Source organism: Haemaphysalis longicornis, unplaced genomic scaffold (genome assembly GCF_048455015.1).
Source record: "Haemaphysalis longicornis isolate Haplotype H1 unplaced genomic scaffold, Haemaphysalis longicornis Haplotype H1 scaffold_6, whole genome shotgun sequence".
In the NCBI taxonomy this organism is placed as follows: Eukaryota; Metazoa; Arthropoda; class Arachnida; order Ixodida; family Ixodidae; genus Haemaphysalis; species Haemaphysalis longicornis.
In genome coordinates, this window is record NW_027526407.1 from 27,250,815 (window position 1) to 27,260,431 (window position 9,617).

The 9,617-nt window shown below is 53.8% G+C and overlaps 1 protein-coding gene and 1 long non-coding RNA gene across 2 annotated transcripts in view; one reads left to right on the forward strand and one right to left on the reverse strand.

Moving 5' to 3' along the window:
- LOC144142340 (UPF0046 protein C25E10.12-like) overlaps window positions 1-8,249 on the forward strand; it is a 30,614-nt gene extending 22,365 nt beyond the window's left edge. Inside the window, exons 3-4 of the mRNA XM_077673770.1 lie at window positions 6,059-6,285; window positions 7,860-8,249. Coding sequence (XP_077529896.1) covers window positions 6,059-6,285; window positions 7,860-7,990 — 358 coding nt within the window. The 3' untranslated portion in view covers window positions 7,991-8,249. The remainder of the gene's footprint in view (window positions 1-6,058; window positions 6,286-7,859) is intronic.
- The window catches only part of LOC144142345 (uncharacterized), a 72,596-nt gene continuing 69,274 nt past the window's right edge, over window positions 6,296-9,617 (reverse strand). The window contains exon 3 of the long non-coding RNA XR_013316954.1: window positions 6,296-6,427. This is a non-coding gene — a long non-coding RNA (uncharacterized LOC144142345). The remainder of the gene's footprint in view (window positions 6,428-9,617) is intronic.

Sequence of the window (9,617 nt, forward strand, 5' to 3'; positions counted from 1 at the left end):
TCGTGCGTTCACTGCACCGTCACCACAGCCGCACCCAGCCGAACCGATCGCTGCCAGAGTTGCAGTCGCTCTTTCGTCGTGTGTACGTCCATGGCATTGTCGACGCCGTCCTCGAACCCTAGCGCCTGTTGTATAGTGGCGTTGACTCTGGCGGGTGGGCGCAGCTTGTGGCAGTGCAGCACCAGGTGCTCCATGCTTTCCTCGTGGTCGCCGCATGCCCTGCACTTTGCTGCTTGAACCTCTGGTGTGCTGTCGTAGTGCCGGCAGTACAGCAGCGTGCGCAGTGCCCCCGCACGGGCCTCGAAGAGGAGTGTGCTGCCGCTACTGTTGTCGTAGACACGCATCCGGCCTATATCTTGCCTGTGGTTGCGGTACAGTTCCAGGGTAGACTTTTGGTGCATTGCGGTCTGCCAGTGAGCGCGTTCCTCTTCTTTCACCCTGGAGCGCACCTTCTCCGTGATCTTGTGCGGCGGGCCCACCTCGATCGGGCTTGTAGTGAAGCCGAATTTTCGACGGAGGTGGTAGAGGCGGTTGCACCACTGTGTGCGAACACCCTTGAATGCCATGTAGCGGAAAAGTCGCCGCGCCCAGCGTTCGTCGTTCATGACTCGGAGTCGCTCTTCGAATGCAATTTTGCTGGTGGCCTCGCGAGCCTCAAATGTTGACCATCCCAAGTCACCCTGTATGGCCTCCACAGCCACTCGGCCATGGCAGCCCAAGGCAAGGCGGCCCACCTCTCGCTGACCACGCTCGAGCCACCCCCGTGTTGGCGCCGACACACACACCACAGCGTTCGCAAAGGTGAGACATGGGACGTGCACCGACTTCCACAGGTCACGGACCAACAGGTATCGGTTGCACCCCCATAAGCACCGTCTGCGCAGGATACAGCTGGCGCGTCTCGACCTTTCTTTCAGTAGAGCCTCGTGTGTAGCATACTTGTCGCCAGTGGTGTTGAAAGTGATGCCAAGGTAACAATAGCTGTGCATCGGTGGAACTTCTTCCCCGCCAGGCAGCAGCACAATGCGAGCTTTGTCCTCTGGGTCGGAGAAGCACAGGACCGCTGACTTGCGCGTGTTGAAGGCCAGTCCCAGTGTTGACAGATGCTCAGCCGAGGCGGTGACAAGTCCCTGTAGCTCAGCCACACTTCCAGCGAGCAGGACAAGGTCATCGGCGAAGACCAGCCCCGGTAGTGTCCACATTTGCGGGAGTCCATCTTCAGAATAGGGCAGCGTGAAACCAAGTCCCGACGAAATAAGGGCTTTCTCTAGCCCCGCTACATACAGCATGTATAGCAGCGGGGAGAGCGGGCACCCCTGCTTCAGTCCCCGGTGTATTGCCACTGGCTCCGTGTGGACCTCTCCGAAGCATGCCACTGCCTTGTTGCTGGTGTACAAGCGCCGCAGAAGGTCAATCCATTTGGATGGCATAGCCAGGTCGCTCATGTGCTGCAGCATACGGCCGTGTGGGACATTGTCATATGCCTTAGTGACGTCGAGAAAGCATGTCACCAGGCCGCGGGATTCTTTCCGTGCAATGTCTATGCACTGGGAGAGTACAAACAGGTTGTCCTCCACCCGACGACCCCGTCTAAATCCATTTTGCAGCTCCGTCAGGTGACCACTTTGCTCCGCCCACGCGCTCATCCAGGCCTTAAGCACTTGGGCAAAAAGCCTATACAGTACGCTGGTGACTGTGAGTGGCCTGTGATCCCTGAGAAGGCTGCTGTCACCGCCTTTCTTTGGTATTAATGACACTTTTCCCAGTAGCCATGCCTCTGGGATGGGGTCGCCGTGGATTATGCCGGTGAGGATTGCTGCAAGGTGTGCTTGCGCCACTTCCCCCAGACACTTGACCAGTTCCGCAGGGATGCCATCGAGTCCGCTTGCCGTGTGAGCCCCAATGCGAGCAAGAACACGTTTGAGAGCCAGCGGTGTCACTTCCCATTGGCAGTCAGCCATGTACGAGTCCTGTTCACTTGGCGGCTCTCCTACCGGGCTGGCTTTGTGCTGGACGTCACCTTGGTTGGGTGTATGGTCAAAGATTCTCTCAAGATGCGATTGGAGGTGCCGACGTGTATCAAGCACTGTGTCACCCGTCATTTCATCTCGGAGCTTTGGCAGTGGCGATTTGCGGTCGAGTGAGGAAACATAGGTCCAAAACTTCCGGGTGCTGCTACGGCCTGCTGCAGTGATCTCCTCCAGTTGCCTTTGGTCGTTTTCTGCGATTTTGCATTGGACCAGCTGTTGCACTGCTCGTTTGCAGCGCAGATACTCTTCCCAGGCTAGGAGGCATTCACTGGCTGTGAGATTTTTCACTGCATGCCTGTGTGCCCGGTTCGCCGCACGCCGCTTTTCAAGGGCCTCTTTGATTTCCCTGTCCCACCACCGCTTTCGCTGAGGGCCTCCACGAGAGCCTGTGCGAACCTCGTGCTTGCGCATGATTCTCTTGAGCTCATCGACAAACTCCGAGTACGTTGCCTTCCCTGCGTGGATGGGGCTGCACTCGAATTCGCTGGCAACTGTTTTGTATGCAGGTGCCGGCAGATAGCGCTTTGCAGGTTTTCGAGGCTGTCGCACATGTTTTTGGTGGGGCGATGAGAGTGACAGCTTGATGCGATTGTGGTCACTCCCCAGGCTGAAGAGGCCGCCTTCGTCGATGTGGACCTGTCTGATGTGTGCTGCCAGTGAGGACGATATCAGTGCGTAGTCAATGCAGCTACGACTGTTGCGAGCACACCACGTAAAGTCACCTTCACAGTCTCCTCGCAGGTTGGCTATCTCGAGAGAGAGCTTCTCAGTCAGGCCAACCATAAGGTTACCATTATAGTCCTGGAACCCATCGATGGCCTGAATGTGCCCATTGAAGTCTCCCATCAGGAGCACTTGTTTGTTGGTTCCCCACCGTGCCACATCCTGTTCTATGCATTGCAGTATGCTGCAGTTGCCGTCGTGTGGCCCTTGGGTGACAGCTAGGTACACAACACCGATGATTGTGGGCTTACCAAAGATGTTTCCGGTGATCCAGAGATCCGGTGATCCACAGCTGTGCCGCGCGCAGCGCTCCCTGGCGCCTCATAACGGAACAAAGTAAAAACATAAATGCGTGTAAACCTGTTAAACTAGCATTAGCAGCAACGGCAGTGCCCGTGAAAACACACAAACAGGAAAGGCTCTGTTATATCTAAACATTTTTATTAATTTCGCTTTAGCAGCATTTGAAAGTTATGAGATTGTCCCCGAAGGCGATGACGTACTTCCCGCGATCTTCGAGGGCGGGGCGGTTGGCTATTTGCACGTCATTTTGACGTCACGAACTTCCGACGCGCGTCGGAAGGGCGTCGGATAGCAGAATACCAGGCCTCTCAAGCTTGGACGTTCCCTGTCTTCCCTATAGGCGGCGTAAAAATCGACGCCCCACGTGACCAACCTAAAGCGCTGTTTTCGACCATCAAGCCCACCAGACGGCGCAGGCAAAATGTTACTTTTGGTATAGAATACAAAACATTCATTCGTGACTCAAAGAGCCCACACAGTTCGCTTACAATGTGTTATTTAAAAATACAATTAACAAGTTCCGCATCAAACATCTGTTGAGCAAAAATGTACGCAACTTTTTACGAACTGCCGACTGGTGCACCACCTCGTTTCTGAATTCGCAACCACAAAGCCGCCAATTCAAATTGAAACCGCTGCAACGGCCGACCGTTTCAATGTGCGCGGAGCACCGGTTTCGTGACTGTTATTGCTGTTATGTGCTTTTGCGTCCATCAGTTGTTGAGAGGACTGGCAAAACACGGGAATTGAGTGCTTGTGGAATGACAAATGTGGGAAATTCCGCATCGGAAGGCAGCTGTCGAGGCCAGAATATTCGATTCTTCCAACAGAAGGTGAGTGTTATGCACTCCGCTAGAAAGACGGTGCAAAGGAAACCGTTGTCGCCGTCAATACTTCATTTGTGCCCTTCGTTCGAAATCTTAGCGCAAGTGAACGAGTTGTTATGGCAAAAAAAAAATGTTGTCACGAAAGCGACGTACAATTGCAGCGATCGAAATGAAATGATGTCCTGGCCTCTGTAAACTTGCGGATGTCAATAAACGATTTGTTCTCACTTGCTGCTCACTGTGGTCTGTGCCAGTCGAGGCCATCTGGTCACCTGGCGTAACATCACTTCACTAGCGCGGCGCAAGTAAACACGCGACCAGCGTGCCAGCCAGGAGCCAGCAGGAGCAGCCACGGCCGGACTCGACGCCCCTTTCGCGCGCGGGAGGAGGAGAGTCGAGTCCGGCCGTGGAGCAGCGAGCCGGCGGCCGCCGTGCGAGGGCAGCCATGTTATTAAGGAGCTCAAGCGGCCTGTGCAAAAAGCATCCGCCATGTTTACAAAGCCGTGTTTACAGCGCCATCAAGCGGGCGTACTGGGTAGTTCACGACGCCGCCACTACGCTTTTTCTGGCACTACAGGCAAAGCTAGACCTTTGCTTCTCTAAAATCCTCCCTGTTCTGTGAGAATACGGCCCCTCAGGTGTGCCACAGGGGTCTGTGATTGGGCCACTTCTTTTTAACCTGTTCATCAACGTTCTAGCGACTGGCACGCTGAATTGAACATCCTACGATACACTGACAACCACATACTCTACCGCACCATCCACCCCGTGACAACCAGCGTATCTCACAATCCGACCTCCTCAAGATGGCCTGTTCCTCAACCCACGCAAGTCACTATATCTACGAATTTCTCGAGAAAGAACACTGGCCGACGTGACCTACATGGCACACGCCTACAGGAGGTCGTTGAGACAAAGCCTTTCGGGGTCTGTTTTGATCACAGCCTGTCTTTCAGACCTCGCGTTGACTATGTCTGCAGAAGAGTAACAACAGGCCAAGAGGGCTCACACATCCAGGGCCATGCCGCACCATGGCTCTGTACTACACTGCTCACAGCCCTTGTGCTAGCTGCCAGTCCTAGAATACTGTGCCACCACCTGGAGCCCCCACCAGGCTGACCTGCAAAAGCGGCTCAAGTCCATACAAAGGAAAGCATCGAACTTCGCACGGCGGATAGGGCAAGCAAACTTCCCTACGAGATGCGGTTGCAGACCCTGCAGTGGTCCGCAACCGCCTCTCGCCTGCAACTGCCTTCCATAACCCGCCTCACCTGTATGTATATCCCGTGTTTCATTTTCGCATGACCTATTATGTAACTGCTGACATTCAGCTGTGGAGGCAGCCAGCACTTGGTTGTGTGCGTGGCCGGCTGCCTCAGGCTCGCAGCTGTATGGCAGTTAAGCCAATAAAGCCTTTGAACCTTTCAGCTGTGTCTTCAGTTGTGGTAAGTGGTTGCATGCTCTACAAGTTTTGCAAGTTTCTGTTTATCATTGTACATGCCAGACACCACATACTAATAATGGCCATGTTCTTTTTCTTTTGGGGAGCAGCAGTGAGAAGCTGGGCAATCCATGAACAGAACAGTGCAAGGGGCAGGGCACGAGCTCTTGCGTTTCCCATATATATTTTGCAGCTTCTTTCAAGAAAATTCAGTCGTCAATCAGCGCCTATCCTTGTCCATTCTCACTCGTGTCCTGTCCCTTTTGGAGTTTTACTCATGTTTTTCCTCCTCTTTACTGTGCCATTGGCAAAGGCCCATGACTTCTTTGCCAAGCTGCCATTGAACAGCTTGTATACTCCAGACCAGTGTAGTCGTGTACGCAGCTGGCTTCTGCAGGGAGTTAGTTGCAGTGCTGGCCCCTAGTGCACGGGGCATGAACAGCTGCCGCATACAAGCCGTCCCCACTAATTGGCCGTTGATTGAACTCGGATTAATTGTAGCATAATGCTGCAGCTGTAGTCATTGAGGACATTGCCCCTCAAATCCCAAGGGACGTCTCTTAACCGGTGGTGTCCTTCGCGTAGCTGCGCGGGTGCAGCCAACAGTTCTAGCCGAGTCACGGGCTCTTGTGGGCCTGAGTGCGTTGCAGGTGGTGACGCAGCACAACGCGCGGTCTCGTCCCTCTCTCTACTTGCTGGGGGCCCCTGGTCCCACGTGTGCCCCCCCTTTGCAGGCAGCCGCGGTTCAACCGGTGGGCCTTCAACCTGCAGAGGGGCCGGGCCCTGCTGGACAAGTGGGAGCGCATCCCGGCCGACACGGACGTGCTGCTCACGCACACGCCGCCCATCGGCCACGGGGACCTGTGCGCCCGCCAGCGACACGTCGGCTGCGTCGAGCTGCTCGGCGTCGTCCAGAAGAGGGTCCGGCCGCGCTACCACGTCTTCGGGCACATCCACGAGGGTGAGCAGGCCGGCGTGCAAGGAGGCCCAGCTGTGTGGCTGGCTTCCCCTCCATTCCTGCCGCCCTTTCGGCTGCTGCAGGGCACTGGCATTAGCAGTTCCAGTGGCAGTGCTGGCTTTGATTACTTGCAGTGGAGGTGGTGCTGAAGCAAAACAAAGGGGCCGGCTATGCTTGGTGGCCGCATCCATGAGTGGAATTTAGCAAGCACAAGCTGACATATCAATACAAAAAAGGGGATAGGCACCAAGGCTTGCTATCATCAAAAAACTAAAACAAAGGAGAAAGCGTGTATTTGCCATCCAAGGCCCAACTCCCGTAAAAACAGAAAATGTCGCTATGTACTCAGAATTTTCTGGAAATACGTTTTTCATTTCAGGCACCAACCAGTGAAATTTTTCAGGCACACGCAACTGCCAGTGTAGATGGAAGTTGGCATTCTGTATAGTCGGGAACATTTCTAGAATTCCTGCAAGTTAACTGTTTCAATGCAGCATAAGAAGTGATGGAAATTGCAAGGTGGTGCCATTCGGGGGATACGATCATCCCAGGCACCATTGCCAACACGCACATTGGGGACACACGCTTGGACAGCTTGAACTGCGAGAGGTGTGCTGGCCTTGGCACAGGGTGTGTGCAAACTGTGGCAGAGTGGAGCCGAAGCTCTGACAGAGCACTGCACGCATGTAGGATAAACTGTATTCTGGCTGGCCATGCAGTGACGGCAGCTGGGAGTGGCCACACAGTGCTCGGGAACAACACTGTTTTCGTAGCTGGGTGCGAGCGAGGCTTGGGTGCCCCCCTCGCCCAGTGGAACAGTTTGCAGTAGCTGTCCAAATCACGTGTGAGGGAAATGTTCGTATTCCCGAAGCCCGATAGGGTTCAAAGGCTGTGGAAACTGCTTCAGCGGCACATCTCATCGACAGGCCCTTCCCCCAGTCCTGTTTAGCTGCTGGCCACCGTACCGGCCGTGAGGATGGAAGTGAACACCCAGAAGATGGCGCCTGGGGTGTGACGGCGTGTGGGAACGCCAGGGTGCACAGAGTGGATGAAAGGGGAGGGCCTGCAGCCAGTGGGGGGACGTTGCGAGACCACCAGTGTGCTCAGCCAGGGGAACACGACGGCTGTCAGGGAGTGAAGTTGGGTGTGTGGTGCGCACTCGAATGGGCAACGATGCAGTCGGTGGTTGATGGGTGTGCAGAGTGGTGGCTGCCGTGGTGTAGGTGAAGGCGTTTGTTACGAAACTGCAGTGCATTTCATTCTGTCGCTTGGCCGTAGAGAGCAGAGTGATACACACAAGGTGCACTGGAAGGCCAGAAGGGGGTGTCATAAATCAATCTCAGTCGCACTCATGGTGCTTAATTGTGTAAGCATACAAAGTGGGAACGCCTTTTGTACACATAATTATACTTGTTGCTGCGGGCTTGTTTGCCAAGCTTGTCAAATGGGGTGGTTATTAAAGAAAGCAGTGAACATATGCACGCATCACTGAAAGCACTTTGAGGTAACCACAAGTTGCTTGATATTGTGCCACTGTCTGCTGTTGCCTGACCTTCCACCATTGCTTTCCACCGTAGGTCACGGCGTGACGACCGACGGCCAGACGGTGTTTGTCAACGCTGCCGTCTGCGACATAAGGTACCGGCCGGTCAATCCGCCAGTGGTGTTTGATCTGCCGCTTCCGGAAGGTGTCTCGAAAGACACGTGACTTGAGTGGCCAGCACTGCAGCCACTGGTACAAGCCATCGTTTTCGGGCTCTGCTATGGGCAAGTTCTTTGTGGTTATTTCGGCTTTTGAGTGCCAAGAAACTGCCCACGTGTTGTTCTTAAACTGAATTTTCATATATATTTTGTGTAGGTTTTAATGGTTGCACTCACGAGTTGTGCGGAGTGCCCGTCATTTTAAAGAATGCACCTGTTAGGTAACAAAAGTGCAGCAATTGGGAATTAAAGAACAGTTATCCGAATCCTTGATTTGTGGTGTGTTTTCTGGCTGCAATCTTTAGCCAAACACAGTGAGACAACTGTGGCCGCTTTGTACCAGCCCGACGTGCTTTCCCGTGTTTCTCAGTTCTCAGCAGTGAAGATGACCCTCTGAGTTCCTAATTAGTTCTCTGGTTTTGCAATGTGCCATTTGTATGAATATGGCAAATGTGAACGCTCGGTGACGGTGGAGGCCTCTGACACTTTAGTTGACGGGAGCTGGTGGAAGTGAGGGGCCTCTGCCCTGCGGGGGACGTCAGCAGGCTGATGACAGGGTGTTGGCATACGTTAGTCGACCATGCTACAAAGGCCAGTCAAAGGAATTTGACTGGCCTTTGTTTCTACTGTAACAAAAACAAGCCAGGTGAAAATATGGTCAGAAATCAAGCAATGGCAGACACAGTCCGCGGCTCCCTATGGTAGCGCCATCTTAGAGGACTGACAATAAGCAAGGCTGCAGAGCCTAATGACGCACTGGAAGTTCATTTGAATACCCGCCCTCGTGGCTTCATGGCAGACATCGCGAAAACACAGGATTTGGCGGGACACAGACAGACAATGAACTTTATTGAATGTCCTGAGGAGCACTGCTGCCGTTCAGGGCGGCAGCGCTGCGGGCCGCTCCCACGTGGGGACGGGGAGGCCGAGCCTCACCGCCGCGTCGTGGGCCCTCTGTGGTGGGAGAATAAAAAATTTAACCTAAATTGATTAATTTCTCAGTGAAAATGGCACCGTTTGCTGCCGAACAAGCGCTAGAGGCCCTATAAAACACGAAATCTTTCGAACAAAACAAACAATTGTATTTTGTCGTGCGCATGCATTCCCTTTTAATTATTTTCTTTATCAACCTTGTCTTCATTGCATTCTGTGTACGGTCTCCTGAAAACCTAACGAACAATTGCACTCACAGTGGCGTCGCTAAAAAGGTGGGGGTTGGCACCGAATACCAGCCCCCTTGGTAGAGAAGGGGGGAGTGTCACTTGTGCTTCTCCAGAGTGTAAACTGGACCTCGAAAACTTGCACACGACTGCCCCAGCTCTTGCCAAACCAGCCTATTCATTCTTCCCCTCTTATAATGGAAGAAAGCGAGGAATGTCTGGGGTGGGCATGATATGCCCAACTGGGAAAGTTTTGCCGATGGGGCGACCCAAAGCAACGAAGGAACGATTGATGGAGAGGGGGAGCCGTCGGCATGACCGGGACGCGCGAAAGGGTGCAGCCAGCAAGCTTGTTCCTCGAGGGGGGGGGGGGGGTTTTCCCCACACTTCGAGATGGACGGATATTTCATCACTTTGTGTTTGTTCTCCACAGCATGCACATAGGCTTCTTATGTGGCAATCATTAGGCCTCCA